Source organism: Hesperophylax consimilis, chromosome 30, assembly GCF_061612785.1.
Source record: "Hesperophylax consimilis isolate HC1 chromosome 30, BYU_Hcon_1.0, whole genome shotgun sequence".
Lineage (NCBI taxonomy): Eukaryota > Metazoa > Arthropoda > Insecta > Trichoptera > Limnephilidae > Hesperophylax > Hesperophylax consimilis.
Window position 1 is genome coordinate 12,551,239 of NC_142865.1, and position 22,823 is coordinate 12,574,061.

The 22,823-nt window shown below is 35.3% G+C and overlaps 2 protein-coding genes across 2 annotated transcripts; one reads left to right on the forward strand and one right to left on the reverse strand.

Moving 5' to 3' along the window:
- Positions 1-1,042: 1,042 nt before the first annotated feature.
- LOC149409653 (putative valine--tRNA ligase, cytoplasmic) lies at positions 1,043-5,246 on the forward strand. Its single transcript, XM_089649425.1, has 2 exons — positions 1,043-2,542; positions 3,558-5,246. Exons 1-2 carry the CDS (start codon positions 1,111-1,113, stop codon positions 5,144-5,146), a joined length of 3,021 nt encoding a protein of 1,006 aa, XP_089505551.1. The 5' UTR covers positions 1,043-1,110; the 3' UTR covers positions 5,147-5,246.
- A 5,567-nt stretch (positions 5,247-10,813) lies between these two features.
- LOC149409654 (uncharacterized) lies at positions 10,814-18,839 on the reverse strand. The gene is made up of 2 exons (XM_089649722.1): positions 16,043-18,839; positions 10,814-13,403 (listed from the first exon to the last, which is right to left on the reverse strand). Exons 1-2 carry the CDS (start codon positions 18,773-18,775, stop codon positions 13,122-13,124), a joined length of 3,015 nt encoding a protein of 1,004 aa, XP_089505848.1. The 5' UTR covers positions 18,776-18,839; the 3' UTR covers positions 10,814-13,121.
- Between the last annotated feature and the right edge of the window lie 3,984 nt (positions 18,840-22,823).

The following is a 22,823-nucleotide window of genomic DNA, read 5'->3' on the forward strand; positions in this document are numbered from 1 at the left end:
TATAAATTATAAATTCTACAAAAATAAATCATCTATGGAAATTTGCATAAGGCGGCCCGCACACGAGCAACATGCTGTTCACACGGTTCTAAGAATTTTGATATTTAAATGAAAATTTAATATTTGATCAAATTTCAAACAAAATAAGAAAAAACTGTGGTAAATATTCCCCTAGCCGCCGCACTTTAATAACAACAGATTATGAAAATTAAAATTCGTTTAACTTAATAATTACAAGAAAGAACGATTTATGTCGGGATCGATTGTAAAGAAACATTATAATTCCAAATTCATTCAAAGTAAAAAATATATATACAGGGTGTATCGGCACGTACCCGACAAACTTTAACCAGCTATTCCTTAGCATAATTGGAGTAAAAAATCTTATGTGCACTTTGCTGTCCGGTAACGTTTTTTTTTAATAAAAAAATTATTATTCATATTTTCACCACATGTCACCACTGTTTTATCCTTTGTCAAAGTTCGAAAACCCATCTGGCAAATATTTTATTCGAATTCCGTTGAATAATGCACGTGTGTACCTATATTGGCGCACTTTTATAATCACAACGAAATGGCACGGCACCATTCGTCTCATTTTTAACTATTATTATTTAGTGTGTGCGAAAGAGCGAAGACGCTTTTTGACATACTTGCTTATAACAGCTGTTGAACACGAAACGCAATACCAATGACAGTGATGTAGTGTGAAAATTTTAATTTTTTTGTTTTTAATTGAATTGGACACGCCCACATCATTGTTTATCTCCAGTGCGTTTTTATTTTCAGAAAGTTACTATTATATGACTATGATAATATAACTTGGTAGGTACTTGCCTACTGCTTGCTAAGCCCTGTATAGTGTATACATGGACATTGAAGGATCTAAAATCTTGACGTGTGCGGTGAAAGAGGAAACCATCGTTTTCCTTATAGCACCGTTGGGATAGTGGTGGGGTCCCTCCAATAATCTGAAAATTCTTACTAAAAAAATGATTACCTGGCAACATACGAAGCAAACTGTCAATTTGACAGGTCAAAATAGATTAGGTTATAAATTTTCTAAAACTCTGTAAATAATTGAATAAAATTATTAATTTTATAACCAATATGAATACTTTAAGATATTTATTTGTGAAAGTAAGAAAGAACAATAGAAGTATAAGGAACAATTTCGCAAGAACAATATGCAGTGACAGAGTCTTACAAAAGAGTTACGAAGTAAAACCACTGGCAGAAGGTTATGATCCTGCAGTTGTTGAAGCAAACAAATATAGTCAATGGGAAAAAGATGGGAGATTTATAGCAAAGGATGAGATTAATGGAGATAAATACAGCTTGGTTTTGCCGCCACCAAACGTAACAGGTTCCTTGCATCTTGGGCACGCTTTAACCACAACTTTGCAAGACGTTTTGTCAAGATGGAAGCGTATGAAGGGTTATAATGTGACCTGGTTACCAGGCACAGACCACGCCGGCATTGCAACTCAAGCAATCGTTGAAAAACACTTGCTGAAAAAGGGTATAAAGCGGGAATCGTTGGGCAGAGAAAATTTCGAGAAAGAGGTTTGGAAATGGAAGGAAAAAAATGGCGGAAAGATTCAAAAACAACTGAAAAAGCTTGGAGCTAGTCTCGACTGGTCCAAAGAAGTTTTTACAATGGACGAACAACAATCTAATGCTGTTAATTACGCATTCGTAACGCTGTTTAATTGTGGTTTGATTTACCGTGGTGACAACTTAGTCAATTGGAGTTGTGAGCTGCGTTCAACAATATCCGATATAGAAGTTGACGTTTTAAGTATCCCCGGTCCCACAAATATCAAAGTTCCGGGCTATTCCGATCCTGTAAAATTCGGATTGTTGACCGAATTCGCTTACAGACTAAAAGACAGCGATGAAGAGATTATCGTCGCTACAACACGACCAGAAACAATATTAGGTGATGTAGCGATAGCCGTTAACCCAACGGATGAAAAATACACACGTTTTATCGGACGATTCGTCGAACACCCATTTACAAAACGATCAATACCGATAATTGCTGATACTAGTGTAGATAAAGAGTTTGGAACAGGAGCATTAAAAATTACTCCGGCTCACGATAAAAACGATTACGAAATAGCAAAAAGACACAATTTAAAAATGATTTCTGTTATAAACGAATCTGGGTGTATGTTTGGAGATTTTCCTTTATTTAATGGATTAAAGCGATACAAAGCTAGAGATTTAATGCTGAAAGAATTAGATCGCAAACAACTTCTGCGTGATATTAAACCGCACGTCATGACGCTGCCAATTTGCAGTAGAAGCGGCGATGTTGTTGAATTGTTGCCGCGATCGCAGTGGTACATTAATTGTAAAGAAATGGCAGCAAAAGCCATAGAAAGTGTGAAGAGTGGAGATTTAAAGATTGTTCCGGAAGCTTTTTTAAATAATTGGAATAGATGGTTGGAAGAGGAGAGAGATTGGTGTATATCTAGACAGTTATGGTGGGGACACCATATCCCAGCTTATAAATGCTACGAATTGAATAAACCAGGTACTTACTTTAAATTTAAAAGTTTAAAATAATAAAAAATTTGAACTTTAAACTAGAAATAATTGTTTTCAATAATTTTTATAATGAGTGTTGTTACCGTTATGCCAATTGAGCGTCGAACTAATCCAATCTTTGGTTTAAATGGCTTTAGCTGTGTTTGGTGACAAGATCTGAATAGCCAGGTAATTCCTCATCTTCCTTTTCCCCACTGCTTTCAACATCACAACATACCCCAATTGGGGATGCCATAGTCTCACTGGCTCCAGACGGTCTGGAGCAGTTGGGATTCTTGTGCTGAACTCACACAAAAAGTGAGCTACGAAGCTTTGAAATATCCATTTTAGTGTAAAAAATGAGACACAATGCTGAACGATAGCTACCCAAATTTGGGTATTAAATATCACTCAAGGGCATTAACGGTGCTACTCAAATTTGGGTAGCTGCAGATATTCAGTATTAATATTTTCCATATTGACCGGTCAGTGGCTGAGTTTGCATCGCGTCTGGGTCTCATCCAGGCATAGTGTATTCCTTGAAGTCCTCCATCATGACACAAGCATCATTTTCCCCTTACTGTGATGGTAGTTGGAGATTTTCAAATATTGTCAGGTTATTCGTAACCTGGGAATGTTTGTCTTTCTTTTTTAAATAATCAGAGGTATGATTTTTGCAATGAGCGCGGTTAAATCACAAACTGAAATATTGCAATAAGCGCTGCCGAATCACAAACCGAACTTTTGCAATAAGCGCGGCCGAATCTCAAACTAAACTTTTGCAATGAGCGCGGCCGAATCCCAAACTGAAATTTTGCAATAAGCGCAGACAAATCACAAACTGAACTTTTGCAATGAGCGCGTCCGAATCCCAAACTGAACACCCGGAAATGTCTATAGCTCCAGGTTTTTTTTTTAAATACACTGTCGTTCAAGTGGTTAGATTATTAATTCCTTCTCGCATATATTTGGATATTATTAAATGTAGAAAATATATCTAACAATATTATGTTTAATTTCAGATGAATTCATTTGGATCGCTGCTGAAACTATGGAAGATGCATTAAAAAAGGCCACTGCTTCAATCAATTCTGAAAAAACCACTGAAATCATTTGTGAACAAGATACAGACGTCTTAGACACGTGGTTTTCGTCCGGTATATATCCTTTCTCATCTTGGGGATGGCCGGAACAAAAAGAAAATTTAAAAAAATTATATCCACTCGATATTATGGTCACCGGACATGATATTCTCTGCTTTTGGGTCGTGAGAATGGTAATGCTCGGTACAAAATTGACTGGTAAACTACCGTTTGATAAGGTATTGTTACACGGTGTTATTTGCGACCCATCCGGTGCCAAAATGTCCAAGAGTAAAGGCAACGTTATAGACCCAGAAGACATTATTAACGGGGTAAGTTTAAAAGTCTTGAATTATAAAACTATTGAGTCTTTCGAGAATGGGACTTTATCAGAAGAAGAATTAAAAAAAGCTCTGGACGGACAATTCTCGTTGTTCCCTAATGGGATACCCATTTGTGGAGCGGATGCCTTGAGATTTTCTCTATGTAGTAAAAACGTTAAAAATCACTATATTCATTTCGACGTCGAAGAATGCCATTCAGATAAGCTATTTTGCAACAAAATTTGGCAGAGTTTAAAGTATTTTAGAAACGCATTCGATGTCTATGCAAAACACGATATGTTGAAGTATTGTAAAACAACCGATTTAGCACTAATCGATCGTTGGATTTTAAGCAGATTGAGTTATCTAGTACAAACTGTGAACCAAAGTTTAGAGGAATATAATTTTCACATTGCAACCGCGGCAATTAAAAGTTTTTTATACCGAGAGGTTTGCGACTTTTATATCGAATGCACGAAAGAAGCTTTAAAAGGAGATTTGAACCAAAATGATAACGTAAAAAAATTGGCTGCACATTGCAATGCATTATCTGTATGTTTGAATACATCTCTGAGATGTTTAGCTCCATTTATGCCTTATTTAACCGAAGAATTAATACCGTCAATTCCTCTGAAACAAAACTGTATTTACGAATATCAGGACAATATTGCTAACTTATCGTTTCCTGAATACAAAGATTTTGAAACTTGGAGGAATTTTGATTTAGAAACAAAAATGGAATCTACAATCGCCATCATTTCAACGGTACGACAAATGTTAAGTACATATAAAATCGGTAACAAAATAAAACCGAACATTTTGATTGAATGTAAAAATGATTACATTAAAGATGTAGTATTACAAAATAAAGCACTTATTTTGCTGCTTACAAAAGCGAATGAAATTATCATAAAAGAAAATGAAGAAAATATAACTGATTTGTGGAGTTTTTCCGATAAAAACAATTGTAAAATATTCGTGGATTTGCCTCATTTGAAAACGACGGAGTTTTTGAAGGTTGGGACGGAAAAATTGTTGAAAAAGAAAGACAAATTGTTGAAGAATTTGGATAAGCTCGAAGCTGTTATGTTCACGGACGGTTACAAACTTAAAGCGTCTAAAGACGTTCAACTGTTGCATTTGAATAAGATAAAAGCCTTGAAGGAAGATTTAGCAAAATTAGAACAGTTAGGAAGTGGAAAATAATTTATTAGCTGACTAACTAAACAACACTCCATTTTTTCGCAGGGGTACGCAGAGCGAATGGCATGCTGTACATGTCTGTATCATAGCACAATCCTTGCTTTATACATTGTTTCTGACTTAACCTGCATAGTGCGTATCCTTAAGCATACTACTAAAAAATTGTCTCTCTGAATAACCAATAAGCAAAAGTAACAGATATTTTTATTATGTAACACCGAAATAACTTACTGTTCACACAATATGTATGGAATTGGTAGGTATGAATTCGCAAAGATTTGGTGAATAGGAAATCTGAATATGAAATCCTGCAATTGTCCTAACTCAATTTACCCATCCCAAAATGTCACCATGATCGATATAATTGTTGCACAATGTCAATAAAGTGACATGATGCTCATTTGAAGCTCACTCGAGCTCAGAGCGCAGGAGGGTATAATTCCGGTCGAAAATTGGAACTGAAATATTGTAACGTCATATGATCGCCTAACTCTATATCCACCAATGAAAAACTCTGAAAGTCTATGGAATAAACTCAGTATAATCAATAAGTAGGCTCCGAATGAGAATTCTACCATCTACAGGGTTTTCCAATAAGAGGTGTTATTTTGAATAGCCCGCTATTTCGGTAGATGTTACTTTTGAAGCTGTCATTTTTTGACATTTGACAAGTAGAAACTACGCCATTAATAAAAATGAAACGATACACGCTTCAACAACGCATTGAAATTATTAAAATTCACTTGAGTGAATCAAATGCAAATCATCTTGAGTGATGAGGCCCATTTCCACCTCGGTGGCTTCGTCAACAAGCAAAATTGTCGCATCTGGGGCTCTGAAAACCCAAGAGTTATTGTTGAAAAGCCTCTCTATCCTCAACGTGTGACTGTTTGGTGCGGTTTATGGTCCGGCGGAGTCATTGGACCTTACTTTTTCGAAAATAAGGCTGGAGCAACAGTTACGGTGAATGGATTGCGCTATCGAGAGATGATTAATGATTTTTTATGGCCGGAATTGGATGGTATTGATCTGGACAACGTTTACTTTCAACAACACGGTTTACGTGCCACACAAGCAACGAAACCATTGATCTTTTACGATTGAATATCAAAATAACACCTCTTATTGGAAAACCCTGTATATATTGGCATATCTATGGTTTTTTAGGACCAATTTGTTTCAAGCCCGGAGATATCGATTAGTGGTTTATTTATGGCTTGGTGTAAAATAATGCCTCAGACAGGGAGGATTGATATATAACATAACCAAAAGTACAGAATTAAATATTGTGAATTTACATTTTAACATTTATATTTCGAGTGAGCACATCCAGAATCTTGCAGACTTTGTGGTTCCAACTGTGACGGATGAGTTCCCTTTTCTCCTGTCCAGAAGCCCAGGTTTAAAACATTGAGGAACACTGTCCATCAAGTTTAGTGGATGCATAAAAAGTTAATTATATAACATTGCAATTAACATAGTTCTGGAACTGGTCCTTCAGCAGCACCTCCCAATCCCAAATAATAACAGTGCTGTCGCAGTTTCGCGACACCACTTACAAAAAATCATTTCACATATTTTTTTAAATAGTCATTAACTAACGTTTTGTTTTGTATACCTGATTGTAAATTTTATTTAATTTTAGTATGTCTACACTATATGATGATTGTCTGTAATCCTTTTTTGTAAAAAATGTTTTATTCTGTATTTAACTCTTTGCATGCGGCCGTATCAACTGTTTTTACGGCAAAAAGTCTATACTCACACGCGGCTGGATCAACAGTTGATACGGAAACTTTGACGGCCGATATTCCAGCGCTCTTTCGTCATAAATGTATTTCTTGCTCATTTGGACATTCGTAGAACTATCACGATGCTGATATCTACAAGAATTTCTCAAAAATAAAATTGTATTTCATAAAAAAAGATCGATAATCAAGTGCGCCTCTTCGCGCCTTTTAGTCCTTTAGTTTACATTTTTGTCAACGGATGGTGTTAGTACTAGTATATTATTCATAACTAAAAATGATAAATGATCATGATGTCCCACTTGTGTCCATCACCTAAGTACACACACGCCGAGTGAATGGCGGGACCACATTTAAAAGATACGGTACGTCTTTGTATGAAATTTTATGTTTTTGTTTTTATAAACATCTAAGAGTGTTGACACACGAAGATTTGTTTTCATATTGTGGAGAATAATCTGTTCTGTCTATATAGTCCAATAAATCATGCCAGAATACTATAATTTGACATTTAATTGCGTGCATAGGTATTTGAAATTATGTACCGCGTACGGGTATAGATAAAACGGAGCTAATTAACGCATTCAAAAGGTTAAAGGTACTAGATTTTCTGGCGAAACAACTTATGGTAGATTATATACTATTTTATAAATATGTAAACACAATATCTAGTAAGACATAATAGTCATAATTTTGCAAAAAAACATGTATGTCACTATGAAAACAGATTCAGATAGCACACGGCAAAAATTTTGCATTGGTGATCAAGATATCAATGATTACAGACTTATTTGATTTATCAACTTCCATCAATCTGATATTTTCCTTACACTGGTTTCTTCATTCATCCGCTCCACATGCGCAAATATCTAAGCGTTCCTTTCTTAATCTCACTCAGTCTTGCATTTTTACCGGATCTCCTCATTTGTACATGGTTTTTACCGCACATACGCCTCAGGGAATTCATTTCTAGAACATTCAGTCTATTTACATCTTTCCTCTGCCACTTTCATGCCATATATCAGGGTTACTACCAGCACTCTTTTGTGGACTGCTAGCTTCGCTTACTAGAACAATTATTGTATTATTTTATTAAATAAAAATTTAATTAATGTGTATTGTGTTAATTAATAAATAAGATTGCAAGAAAAATGGCATTTATTTCGACAACAAAATTATTTACAAAATATATAAACAAAATGGCAGATTAAAAAATCGACAACTGGGAACAATAATATCCTATATTGTTAAATAATGTATATCGTATAGCACTGAACAGATAAAAAATCAACCCGTAAAAAAACATATTTTTTACTTGCAAACTAAAAAACATCAATCTAGTTTATCTTTTCAAAAAAAAATCTTATAAAAATCAACAACTTTTCAACCTAGTTGCGCCATCTCTTGGACTGGCTAGTAGCCTATTTCAAAGAATTTATTTTTTTGGTTTGCCTGAGGATTGAACCGTCTTCCCCAGGGACTGGAGTAAATTTAAAAATTTACCAATAATTTCAGAAAAATGTGTGTTCCACCAATAATTGATAGAATGCATTGTCATCGTCAACAAGTCTATCTGCAGAGTTTTAGCTCATTTGATCAAAACGCCCGGAGTAGGGGAAAATTAACCTTATTTCGGGAATAATAGATTTAGGATAATATGAAATAATTTATCTGCTTAGTGCATATACGGATGACTACTCAACAGGACATTATAACAATATAAATCACAACTAGTTTCATTTCCTACAGAACTAGCACATTTAAAGTCAGGGCCGGTCCTGTGTAGGTGCTATTGGAGTGGTACGATCTGGGTGACGACTTCCCGAGGAGCCAATACGCTGATAATACCTAACACACCGCCCTTCAGGTTTATACTAGCGCCATTTGGCTTAGAACTGGTCCTGTGTTTAGTACATGGTTTGTAATAGATTATTACACATACAGATGAAAATAAAAGCACAAATTTTAGCATAGATGTATCGTCATGTTAGCCTCCTTAACCTAACCTAACAGAGAGAGAGAGCATATGTGGGGATCGGCCAAATGAGACAATAAAAAAAAGCTTAACGCTGTTAGATTAGGTTTGCTATCACAACTTTCACAAGAGACGCTGGGCCTACTACGTCATCCAAGAGAATGCTGTGTGGAGCACACGTTTGGCTTGATCTCATAGGTATCAATGATGCTAGTTCCTCGGAGCATCTTCTATTGAAATACCGGTAGAACAAGGACAATATTCCTAACTGATATCTGTGGTGAATCTATCAAACGACCGTCCGTTTCTGCATTGAGTAATTTTGTTTTCAGGTATTTTGGGACTCCAGATCAGAGATGGCTGCCAAACTCAACGAGGGCACAAAAGTTTGTTGTTACAGCCACATAAAAATATTACTTCACATTTTTATTCCCGATTTAATTTAACAATCTAATACCAAAATTAATTATCAAAAGATTTACATTATTAACATATTAACTATGTACATACATATATATCTAATCAAAACCAGAGAGAAATATAAACTTTTATAGATTTCATAATTTATGGTCTTTCGATGCCATGAGATTTGGACTGTCATTATTGATTCACTATGAAATGGCCAAAGTGTCTATGGTATAGGATGTCATAAATCTAAAAGGCCACGGACAAAGTGTTGGTGCGATTTTGTATGAATGACATTGAAGCCAAATCTAGGATGAAGGGAAATTGCCTGGCAGCCATCTTTTTTGACAAACTTATAAAATTACAAAGATATAAAATTAACTATTTTATTTAACCTTTCCTTATTTGTGGTGTGTATTTACTACACATTGCTTCTAATAACTTTAATAACTCTATAAATATAATAAATTCTGGTAAGTTTTTAGATTTTCACGGCCAAAAGCATTTATGTTGTTTGTTTTTGGGGTGTTATGCCGTGTTGCTCACATCTTCGGATCTACCGGATCTGCCCTGATGATGAACACTGCAACGCTGTCCGAAACGTCGGCTAAAGAAGGAGTAAGCGCAACACGGCATAACACCCCAAAAACAAACAACAAAAATAATAAATTCTGGGTTCAGATTTTAGGTATTCCTCCGTTATACATTTATGCACTGAATTAAATAATAAAATTTTACATAGTTTTCAAATTCAATTAAAAATCAGAGATTTTATGTTAAAAATTGGAAACAAATACAACAATACAATCAACCGTGTGACAATGTTACGCGAAGAGTGTGCGAGGAAATGACACGCTATTGATGTCCCGCTTTAGTTCGCAATGCGGGAGCATGAGAAATCCACACATCCGCAGTTGTATTTTTATTTAGACCCTCGATACCTACGACCGCATATCTAGCACTGCCAGCCGCCAGCCAGTCGGTCGCGGACCGTCGTTAGATGTGGACCCCTCGCACGTTTTTTTAGCATCTGCCGATGGTTTTTTCATGTTTTCAGCAATTAAATTACAATTATTATCACTTTTGGTATAAAATATAATAAACATAAGCGATTAGCTATGAATATTCATATTTTTTCTGATATTAAATCGCTTATTTTGAGATGTGTATTGACTACAAAGCACCGGAACGCGTGGATTTTTTTAGCACAATAAGGGAAAGGTTAATGTATATAATGGCTTATGAATTTTTTGTGGGGTATTTAATGAGACAGGGAATGGGACATGACAAAATTAAGTAGGAAAAAGTTTTTTTTTTTCTCCACCGTGCAATTACAAATTGTTCTCGAGTAGCTCCGTCCAGGGTATTTTAGGTTTCCAGGTATGGCAGTCTTTATCATAGTCACGTTCACAGTAATCACACAGATGAAATGCTTGCATACAGCACGTTTCAAAGTTATTCGATTTCATAAACGAAAATATCAGTGAATTGAAAAATGTTCGTAATAATTCATATAATACAAAATAGACGCACTGTAAACAAATATGATTTAAGACTTTCACGGCCAAAAGTATTTTTGTTATTTGTTTTTGGGGTGTTATGCCGTGTTTCGCTAACTCCTTCTTTAGCCAACGTTTCGGACAGCATTGCAGTGTCCATCATCAGGCCAGATGTGTTATTTGAGGTTGTGGTGAAATGTGAGCTTATGTATGAGGTTGTGATACCGTGTTGCCAGCTCCAACCCTCTGAGCTAACATTAACGTATCAATTTTTTATTTTTTATTTTTGGACACTGCAATGCTGTCCGAAACGTTGGCTAAAGAAGGAGTTAGCGAAACACGGCATAACACCCCAAAAACAAATAACAAAAACACTGTACACAGTTTTAAAATATTCAAATTTGAACAATGCATATACTTGTTGCTCCTTGTTCGTTGAAACCAATAATAAGTGAGCATAAGATAAAGGGCTGTTACTCAGTGATGTTTCGCCAAATTTACAGAGAAATATTGCTTGAGATTAGTTTTACTATATTTGGTGATCAGACCTCAATAGTCAGGTACTTTCCCACCTTTCTCTTTCCCATCTCCTTCCACTCCCCACCCCTACCTTCACAACATATCCCGATTGGGGATGCAATAGTTCCACTGGGTCAGGACAGCTGGGACTTGTGCGTAATTAACATTTAAAAAATATATATATACAATGTCCAGAAACTTATAGTAGAAACGGGAAACTGGGGTCGATTTTGTGGTACTTGTAACTTTTGATTTCGGCTTTCGTTTTCGAGTAAATCGAGTACAAAGTTGGAATTTTACTGGTCAAATTTCAACAAAATCAGTCACTAGAGGGTTAATATCTAAGTTTTCTATAATATCCGATACAACGACTTCACACCATGGGAAATCATTACTTGGGTGATGTTGACACATTCAATACCAACTTGGCAAGTTTTGTGGATCATTTAAAACATTTATTTCAACAATACTCCTAAACACATCATGTAAACCTACAAATAGCTGTAATTTTCTGTTTTTGTTTCTTGTGTTTGTATGACTTGTTGCATAGCTTTTATCAAATGTAATTTTATTCTTATTTTTTATGTTTCAAAGTATCTGTCAAATTAAAATTATACTACCAACCATGTAAAAGCCCTCTGGACGTTAAATAAATAAATAAAATATCAGCCGTTTAATGTATTTTAAAATGCATTGACGAATAATCATCTTGAAAATTTTTTTTTAACCCTTTAATTGCTAAAAAAAAGTGGTTCTCTATGTTAGTGGTCCCCAACGCATGGTCCGCAGCCCTGTTTAGGGCCGTAGCTCATATGGTAAGGGCCGCGGCACAAAAGCCTGCAAGAGCTTGCGAAAGAAGAATTTCAACTGCCTGAGATTGCAAATGACGGCAGCCTTAAAACTACGTTCGAGACAATAACTCTGCCGGTGTTCTGGATTAAAGTCATGGCTAAATACCCTGAGATTGCCACCACAGCACTTAAATCCCTATTGCCATTTCCGACATCTTATCTGTGTGAAGCGGGGTTTTCTGCAGTGACAGTAACCAAAATAAAACAATGTGTGCCGCGGTAAAATTATCAAACCCTGACCAGTCCGCTCTATGTGATGTAGATTTCCGGAGTGTACGAGTTTCTGGACACTGTGTATATACATTTGACCAGATCTGAATAGCGAGGTAGTTCCCAACATTTTCTTTTGTCTCCCCTTTCACAAATATACATATATACAGGTGTAACAGCTCGTAACCGAAGGATTTGAACCAGCGATTCCTATGCATTACGTGCTGTTACAACCTTTGTACACGATGATCATAACTCGTAGTAAAAGCGGGGAATGGTAAATCACGTTTAGACTCGATTTTGTAGTATAACTTTTTTTGATTTGAGCTTTCGTTTTGGAGTAAATCGGGTCCAAAGTTGAAATTTTTTTGGTCGAATTTGTACAAAATCGGTCGCTATCAATTATATCGAGGTTAATATCAGCTGTTGTCTTTAATGCGTCAAAGCATAAAACAGGCAATAGTTTTTTAATGTTTTCTATGTGATGCAGATTCACCAGTTTCCCGCTTGTATTACGAGGTTACGGAACCTTTTATGTGTATATACTCTTTTTTTTTAAAGAAAGACAAACATTCTTGGTTTACGAATAAACTGGACAATATTTGAATTGCTCCTAATACAATCATTATAGTACATGACGACTTAGCAATCAGAGGAATTAAAATCCACTTAAGCCGCAGTGGGAACCTGACGCATTTGTCCACTGAGCTTCTAACCGATATTGGAAGCAGTGTTTTCATCGACCCTTTTCCTCGGTTAAGTAGTATCGCTCTATTTAAAGAATATCTTTGTGTTTGTATTGTCGTCCCTCGCAAAAGTGAGAAACGGATGCGTCTCTCTATGCTGCTCCATGCTTCCCTGTGACCGGAACCCAAGCCCACATACGTCACATTGGTGTGGGGGTTTCACGGGGGGTGGGGGTGGCACTACGGGGGGAGCGGGGGGCGGCGCGGGGGGGAGGACTGCCACTCCGCGGCAGTGCAGACGCCGGTGAGAGGACAGCTCGCTGCGCGTGGGGAAACGCTCGTGGCAGCGGTCACAGTTGAAGGTCACCTGGAAGATAAAATCATAAATGCAGTGCTGAAGTAAAATGGTCAGGACACCATAAACACACTAATATATCCAGTAGACAATATAGTACAGGTAAAATAGGGTTTGACCATAGACAACCAAATTGGTAGACTTGCCCTGATGTGAACTTTTGACTAGCTGAAGGCAAACCACGTGACTATATTTTTGGCACTGGAGGGTTCAAGAATGCTTTGAATAAACTATGCAATCAGTCGTATATTGAACGCCGAATAGCGCACATTGAACAGACCCTGTGCAGAAAAGTAAAGTTCGCTAAAATAAGGCAACGGTTTGCAACGCAGTGCATTATGAGACTTTTTTGCGCAGATCTGAATGTTCATTTTTAAACGAACCACCAGGCCTAGCGACGCTAAAAATGAGTGAGATGGGTAAATTTGTAAAATTAACTAAATGGGTGTAACAAAATATTCAGGTTTTTAAACAAGCCCGAACTTTTGTTCACCCAATTTGGAATTTGTCGTTAATTTGACACGCCATTATAAAAAAGGACTAGTAATTTCTAAGCATATTTTATTTTCGCCGACTAAATTGTGATGCATATTAGAAAGCGAGTTGCCTGTAAATTGTCAGATTCACTTATTGACAAATTACAAGAAGGGAGACGGTCATGCTCCCTCCCCGATCCGCGCAAATTATTTTTTTCCCCTTTATCTGATGGGCTTATCTATAAATTCGGATGTTTATCGGTTTGATAATAATGACAAAATTTTTGCATTCGTCATACATTCATCTTGGCAGTATAAATCTGCAGAGTCCGCCCAAAATAAAGTGATGGAATGCCCCAGCAGCAGGAAATGGGAGCTGGAGAATTTTAGAAAAGCAAATGTTTACAAACTAGATAGAGTAAGGTATCATTTGCCATTTTCTTTCGTTATGCTAAAATAAAAATGGACAGGAAAATAAAAATATGCACAAACCGTAGAATAAGGAAGTTAGTTGTGCCAGTTATGTGTCTATCTACTTCAATATTATACTAATTTTAATATTGCACAAAAACAGCGCTATACAAGTCATCCAAATATTATTATATTACATCGCTGCCCAAGACACAAATTCCTTACAAACCGCACCGCTCTGCTATCACTTATCAAACTACTAAAATATTGCTACCTATGCGCAAATCTTTATAGGTTCACGTGCCGCTTGTTCAATTCGCAATTATCGCACTATCTCAATAACAATTAAAGCCAAATTTCACCACATTAATTCTTTTCTGGTCAATCACATCTTATCCTATACTAACAATTCCTTTCCTGTGCTGCCTAAAGCGCAAGGTGACAAGAGAAAAATGGTTAAGTCATTGATTACAATCCTATCTTGAAGTTTAATATTAGCATCCATCAAAATTCTTTGCTATATTATTAAAAATCATCACACCAGCGCGCCCCATTTTTGGTCCATCGAGCCGGATTTGAACCAGCGGCCTACGGATTTACAGAAGCAGATCTTATATAAGCTATACAGTTCATAATAACTCAAATGGACGGGAATGGAATGATATGTCTCAAATAAACACAAATACAAAAGTATAATCATTCAAGAAATATGGATACAAAAAGCGTTCAAGAAGTCTTCACCATCAACAAAAATGTAAATCTCCGTAGACATTCAAAAAAACATAACGAAACCAATCCTTTTGCATCCAATCCTAGGAAACACTAGTAGTGGACGAGTAGAGCAGTGGACGAATAGAGTAATGGACGAATGGAGTAGTGGACGAATAGAGTAGTGGACGAATAGAGTAGTGGACGAATGGAGTAGTGGACGCAAGGAACAAACTTCCACAACATGTCATCGATGCTACTAACATAAACAAATTTGAAGCTCGATTAGATTCTTATTTGGAGAGAAGAGAAAAAACTTATTTAACCCCAGATAACTAATCGCTCGTCGAGGCGACGACGCGCTACTCGGCGAAATTCGAAATCACCTACTTCCCCCCGCTTCCCGACCTTGACTCTTTCATTACCTTCCTAATATGAGTAAACAGTGCAGCACGTGACGCGATTGCGGCCACACGCATACTAGGACGTGCCCCATGACCATCTCGTCGTCCGCTGGACGAAAGTTTAGTTATAACAACAATTTTTATTTTTAAGGTACGTACATTCATATATTCTTATATTTATTGTTAATGTTGACGAATCTTCTACAATAGAAGCTCCGGTTCTATCTACGTCAAACGTGCGTAAAATTAGCTACCTGTGTCCATCCAAGTCCCGGAGGATGACCAAACACCATTGCACCAGATGTAGAAAGGCTATTTGTGGTCCACATAATGTTGACATGTGTGGTCGCTGTGTAGACTGATATTTTGATATTAATTTGTTCATTATAAACCTTACTTTTGTGCCATGTAACAAGTTCCTATCTTTTAAATATTTTTGATTTATTTCTAGTGTTTTATTGCGTAGTCCACTCGACGAAAGTGTAGTTACAATGAAACAATGAAAACAGTTTAGTTATATCTTTAGGGTTAAAATATAAAACAACTCAATTACTGTTAAACTTATTGTGAAATCAGATATGAGCGCATCAGCATAATGCTGCCTGTTCATAAAATAATATGCAATTATATTATAAATCAAAGATTTAGTTACCTTTACTTTCTTGTGATCTGTTTTATTATGCAATGTCAACGCACCGAGCGTCGAATGCCCCTTTCCGCAAGTTCGGCAGTTAAACTTAAACTTTGAGAAGGGTTTTCTCTTGGCCAGATCCAACTCGCTCGCGGAATGAATGACGGGATGAGCGCAGATCAAATGACTCCTCAAATCTGCCACTGACTTGTAATCGATACTGCAGAAATCACAAGACAACTGTGGCTTGTCTAAAGAATCTTCCGAATCGAGATTAATCACCTCAATATCTTTTGGACGAACTTTAGCTTTTTTTGTTTTCATTTCCTTTTTTAAGTCTCGTAAATGCAATTGTGTATGTCTTAACAAGCTACGTTTATGCGTGAATGTTTTTTTACACGTCGTGCAGTGGTGTCTTGCTTGCATCATCTCGCGGTGTGCCACTTTGCAATGTTTTCGCAAGGTCATTTGTGTTTGGAAAACCAACGTACACCATTGACAAGGCAGACCAGTTTTCGTATGAACTTTTATGCACGCTAAAGCACTGCTACGTCTTCTGAAACCTTTGCCGCAAGAACACGAATAGATGCCGTCTTTAACTATGACGCCTTTAGGGTCCTGTAAATCGATTTCTTCATGCGTTTTTTCATGGCGCGTTAACGTGACGATACTCATGTATTTCTTGTTGCAGATCGGACAAGCAAATCCACGCGGCGCTAACAAATCATCAACTTCCTCGTCCATATCTTGTAAGTGCGGTTCGCTGTTGACTTTATCGCTGATTGCGTCGCATTCTTTAGACCGAAACTTTTTACAGCGTCTCGGCCTTAAAGTTGTAATCACCGCCGACGGTATGATGATTTCTTCTTCCATTGAATTGGGAAGATTTCCGTTGTGGAATTCGCTGTTACTTTTCAACGACACCGGCACAACACTGAAGTCCGTATCATTAACAACGTTTAAATTCAAATCGTCTTCTTTATTTTGTAAAGCGTCTTCAAAATAACCAACTTCTTGTTTTACGATTGATTGATCGAAAATATCAATACATTCTTCTTTTATTATGATATCTGAGATTTCAGTTTTTACATTAGATTCCATTGTTTCAATTCTGTCATATTCTAAACACTCCTCTTTAATAACGGTATGAAATATACCTGTATCTGTTCGACTACTAACTGCAATATCTTGTTTATTCTGCAATGATTCGCATGTTGCAATTTGCGGTAAGATTGCATTATCTTCCATTTCTAAACTGTTGCAATCTTGCGATTCTTCTCCGATTCTTTCCACGCATTCCTCTTTAATAAACAGTCCATCAACTTCATTGCATTTCTGACCTGTTTCCAACATGTCTTCGCTATTCATATTATTTTCACAATCATCGTAGTTTGCTTGTTCGTTGATTGTCAGCCGTTCGCAATCTTCGATGTGTTCTTGTTTTATTTCCAGTTCGTCCTGAAATCGGGACTCTCCGGAAATAATCAAACTGTCTCCGGTAACTATTTCACCTTCTTCAGAACTTTCTCTACTGTCTGCAGATTCACCTCCGATATGTTCATTAACGTAATTGTTCGATAAACTCATTTTAATGGGAGTACTCGATAAATCATGTGATTTACCTTCACTTAATTCTGATTTTTTTTCTTCTAAATTTTCATCAATTAATTGCAATGATTCAGCTTCTGGTATATAAAGCATCCCATCATCTTTCAGTAATTCATTAATCGATTGCAATGATTCAGCTACCGGTATATACAGCATATGATCATCTTTCAGTAATGATTCATCAACACACGTTGGCGCTGCATTTAATGAGGCATTTGCATCAACAGGTGATAAAGTCTCACTTGATTCAACGTTTTCATCGTTTTGTGATGAAATCTGACTTGATTCAATGTTTTCATCGATCCGTGATGAAATCTGACTAGATTCAATGTTTTCATCTATTTGTGATGAAATCTGACTCGATTCAATGTTTTCCTCGATTTCTGGTGAACTCTGACTCGATTCAATGTTTTCATCGATTTGTGATGAGTTCTGACTCGATTCAATGTTTTCATTGACTTGTGATGAAATTATTTGCGGTGACCCTACATTCAATAACATATCTTCATCCATTTCTATTAAATTTTCATCTGATTCAGTGGATTTTCTATCAGTTTGAGAACATGAACCCTCATTCAATAATTTATCTTCATCGTTCTCCGATACAACCTCATTTAATTTTTGCGATGAGTTTTCATTTAAATCGCTTTCTTCATCATTCAATAATGCATCTTCATCAATTTGCTCAGCATTACCATCATCCATCTCGTCTTCATTTAATAAAACATTTTCATCATCCATTTGCGATGAAATTTCATTTATAACTGCGTTTTCATCGCCTGGTGATGAATCCTCATTCAATAATGCATCTTCATCTAACATTGATGAATTACCAGTATCTAAATCATTTACATTTGATAAACTATTCATTTCTACACCATCAAATTGAATTGATTCTACATCATTTGAATCTAAAATCATGGTTGAACTATATTCCTGACTGCGTGAATGACTTAATGTTTCATAATTTTGAGATGGTGTTGTTTCAATATTTTCTAATGACGGTGTATCATCCATTTTAGATGAGTTTTCATCGATGTCCAATTTAATATCTGGCAAGATTTCATCACATTTATTTGTGTTCAACGATAAGCTTTTAGACTTTATCTCAAAGTCATCGATCATTGAAGCATGTTCATCCAACATCGTTTCATTTATAATTACTTCTGATGAAATCTGTTTATTTTCGATTTTTGTTTCGTCTGATAGAATTTGATTATCTTTGACTTCTTCAATATTCATTACATCATTTTCCTAAAAGAATAAAATCAAATAAGTAAAATTTCAGCAGTTTTCAAGACTCTTAACTCAAAATTGTATACCTTTGTATTACAGCGGCTAGTATTCATGTACACTTGTTCAAATTTCATGGATAAATAGTCTATGTAATATGGTTTGGTACAAAATACTAATTTGATTCGAAAACATACAATGTGGTAAGTAAGACTAATTTGGGAATATATGATTTAATAGATTTTTTTTATATTGATTTGATAGTAGTAAGTATGTTAGGAAATACTAATTTGAGAAAAAATCTATCCATAAATATGAATTTATCGATAAACAGTGTGGTGGGAAATACTGATTAAAGAATACACAGTGTGATAAGAAAGGCTGATTTGGGAATATACGGTGTGGTAGAAAAATTAAAATTTGATTTGGGAATAGGTATTATGTTAGGAAATACTAATTTGGGAATTAACAGTGTAGTACATAAATATGGATTTATGAATAAACAGTGTGGTGGAAAATACAGATTTGGGAATACAGAGTATGATTAGAAAGGCTGATTTGAAAATAAATGGTGTGGTAGAAATTTTTTATATTGATTTGGGAATAGGTATTATGTTAGGAAATACTATTTTGGGAATAAACAGTGTACTACATAAATATAGATTTATGAATAAACAGTGTGGTGTGAAATACTGATTTGGGAATACATAGTGTGATAAGAAAGGCTGGTTTGGGAATACACAGTGTACTATATAAATATGGATTTATGAAGAAACAGTGTGGTGAGAAATACTGATTTGGGAATACAGAGTATGATAAGAAAGGCTGATTTGGAAATAAATGGTGTGGTAGAAAATTTTTATATTGATTTGGGAATAGGTATTATGTTAGGAAATACTATTTTGGGAATAAACAGTGTACTACATAAATATAGATTTATGAATAAACAGTGTGGTGTGAAATACTGATTTGGGAATGCATAGTGTGATAAGAAAGGCTGGTTTGGGAATACACAGTGTGAAGTAGATAAATATGGATTTATGAATAAACAGTGTGGTGGGAAATACTGATTTGGGAATACACTGTGTGATAAGAAAGGCTGATTTGAAAATAAATGTGTGGTAGAAAATTTTTATATTGATTTGGGAATAGGTATTATGTTAGGAAATACTATTTTGGGAATAAACAGTGTACTACATAAATATAGATTTATGAATAAACAGTGTGGTGTGAAATACTGATTTGGGAATACATAGTGTGATAAGAAAGGCTGGTTTGGGAATACACAGTGTGTAGTACATAAATATGGATCTATGAATAAACAGTGTGGTGGGAAATACTGATTTGGGAATACACTGTGTGATAAGAAAGGCTGATTTGGGAATATATAGTGAAGCAGAATTTTTTTATTTGATTTTGGAATAGGTATTATGTTAGGAAATACTAATTTGGGAATATAGAGTGTAGTACATAAATATGGATTTATGAATAAGTGTGTTGGGAAATACTGATTTGGGAATAAATAATTTAAAGTTAAAATTACTTGATAATCATTTTCGGTAGGAATAAGAACGCCCATATTCACAGAATCCAGGCATATTCCATCAGGTTTTTCAGAGGCATTTTTAAACACGTCTTTTTGATCTAAGTCACTGAAAATAAAGAGATTTTTTTATTGAAATATATACCATTTAAATATATTCTTAGTGTTCCTTATTTTCTTTAAATTTTCGAAATCATTGCATCATCCGACATTTCGATAGTCGCCGTGGTTGAGGGGTAAGGCTATCGACTAGCAAGCTGGAGGTCGCAGGTTCAAATCCCGGCAAGCGCAAGTAAATTTTATTTGATAAATTTATTTTAAACTAGCAAACACGCGGTGCTGTGGCTCAGTCTATCTTATTCAAAGTTCGTACATTTTAAGACTTATTTATGAAAAATTCAATTATTCAAATTATAAAAGAAAAAGATAAATACTCATTCATAGCTGAAAATCGAACCAGACTTAAATATTTATTTGCATGCCTTAAACTACACACTTCTTTAGCCCAGCACTATTATACCCACCAAGGAAAACATTTCTTTAATAAATTAACAGAAGAAATTAGAAGCATTAATGACTAAAAACAAATATTGAACAATATAAAAAAATATTTCAGGGAAATCGTTAGCAAAAAAACTGATTCCCCAAGTTTCACTTGAAAATCTCACAAATTATCCTACTATACTCTATTTATCCTCCATAATATTTTTTTTTCTTCCTTCCAAATACAATAATTTATTCTATATTATTCTTTCACAAATGTACACTCCTCTTTCATCCACAAGCAAATGCTTTTAATGGAAGTGTAGTATAAATTAAAACAGTATGACTTGTAAACATTGTATATTTATTGTAAAAAACACAAATAATAAACAAATACAAAAAATACAAAAATATTATTTTAATAAAATAAATAACTATTCATTTATTAAATATTGTTATATTTATTTAATAAATATAAGTATATTTAAATTAAAATGACGCCACAATGTGAATTTCATGAAGAAAAAAATTTTAGCATCCTTCAAAAAACCCGTAAAATTTTAATATGGGATCAGCACAATAATTAACTAACTAACCATCACGCCGTTTCTCCGCAGGGGTAGGAAGAAAGGACGGACCGCCAAACAACTCGGTCTTGGCACAAACTCCTTGCCTCATTCACATTCATACATCGTCTCATACATACTCTTCTATTGATCTGACTCTTGACATGGCCCGACTCAAGTATCTGATTCACTTGGTCGTGCCATGTCTTCTTCGGGCGTCCCCGACTTCTGCTACCATTCACATTTGCATCGTATATTCTCCAGCACAATAACAATGAATAAAATAAAATTTAAACCTTCTCACGATTTACTTTCAATCTATGACATGTGGAAGTAACAAACAAAAACAATTAAAAACAAAAGAAATACCCTAAACAATAAAATTATATCACGTATACGTAATATAATATTTCAAATAATTCTACAAAATATTGATTTGATATGCCAAACAAACGGTTTTAAAATTCGTTGATTACCACAAAAAATAACATAAACTTACTCTGTTATATTTTCCATGGCGGTTTTATCAATATTTATAGCAATACACAGTGAAAACTACGATTTTAAAAGTATAAATGTTAAATTCAAGGTGTTTGAAAACTTAACCAAAATTTGGCAAAGCGATTTATATTTTTAAGTATGGTCGATTGAAGACGGAATAACATGGTGGAACAAAAGCATCTTTAATGATACATTAATATGTCTTCAAGAAATAATTGATAAGTTCAATGAAATTGGAGTTTTAAATGAAAGAATCAAAACTATCGCAATTTCGATTACCATAAGCAGAATTAGCGTTAGACAGCTGTCAAAAATGTTATGAATTGTTTTATTTTTTTCAAAAGGCGAACGAGTGAATTTATCTATGGCCACGGAAATTTGTGGCGTTTTCTGTTTATGAATGTTACTACTGCTCCGTACGGATCGATCGTTGTTTTCTTATATAGCAGCTATACTCCGCTACGCATCGGTGTGGCTCAATTGTCGTTTATTATGGCTCAGTCTGTCTGTGCAGATACATAAACAATAGTGTTACTTTTACGTCTAACAGATGTTGACACGCTGTTTTTCAAAAAAGCATGTTTGTCCAACAGATGAAGCTGTTTTTTTTAAAGCATGTTTTTACTTTTTGAGGTATTATTTTGATATGTCCCCAGGTATCTACGTGACTTGAATTCACAGAAAGACCAAAGTGAACACGTGCTCCAGCATTTGTCTCTGTGATTTCACACGCAAATGGAGGCGGCAGTTCAGATTTTATTAGACCTTAAATATTTTGTCAATAGTTTCACGGGTCCCGCAATAAAAAAATTAGAAAGCCAACTTGGAAATACACCCATCAAGTCGTAATCCGAAATGGGTGTATTGT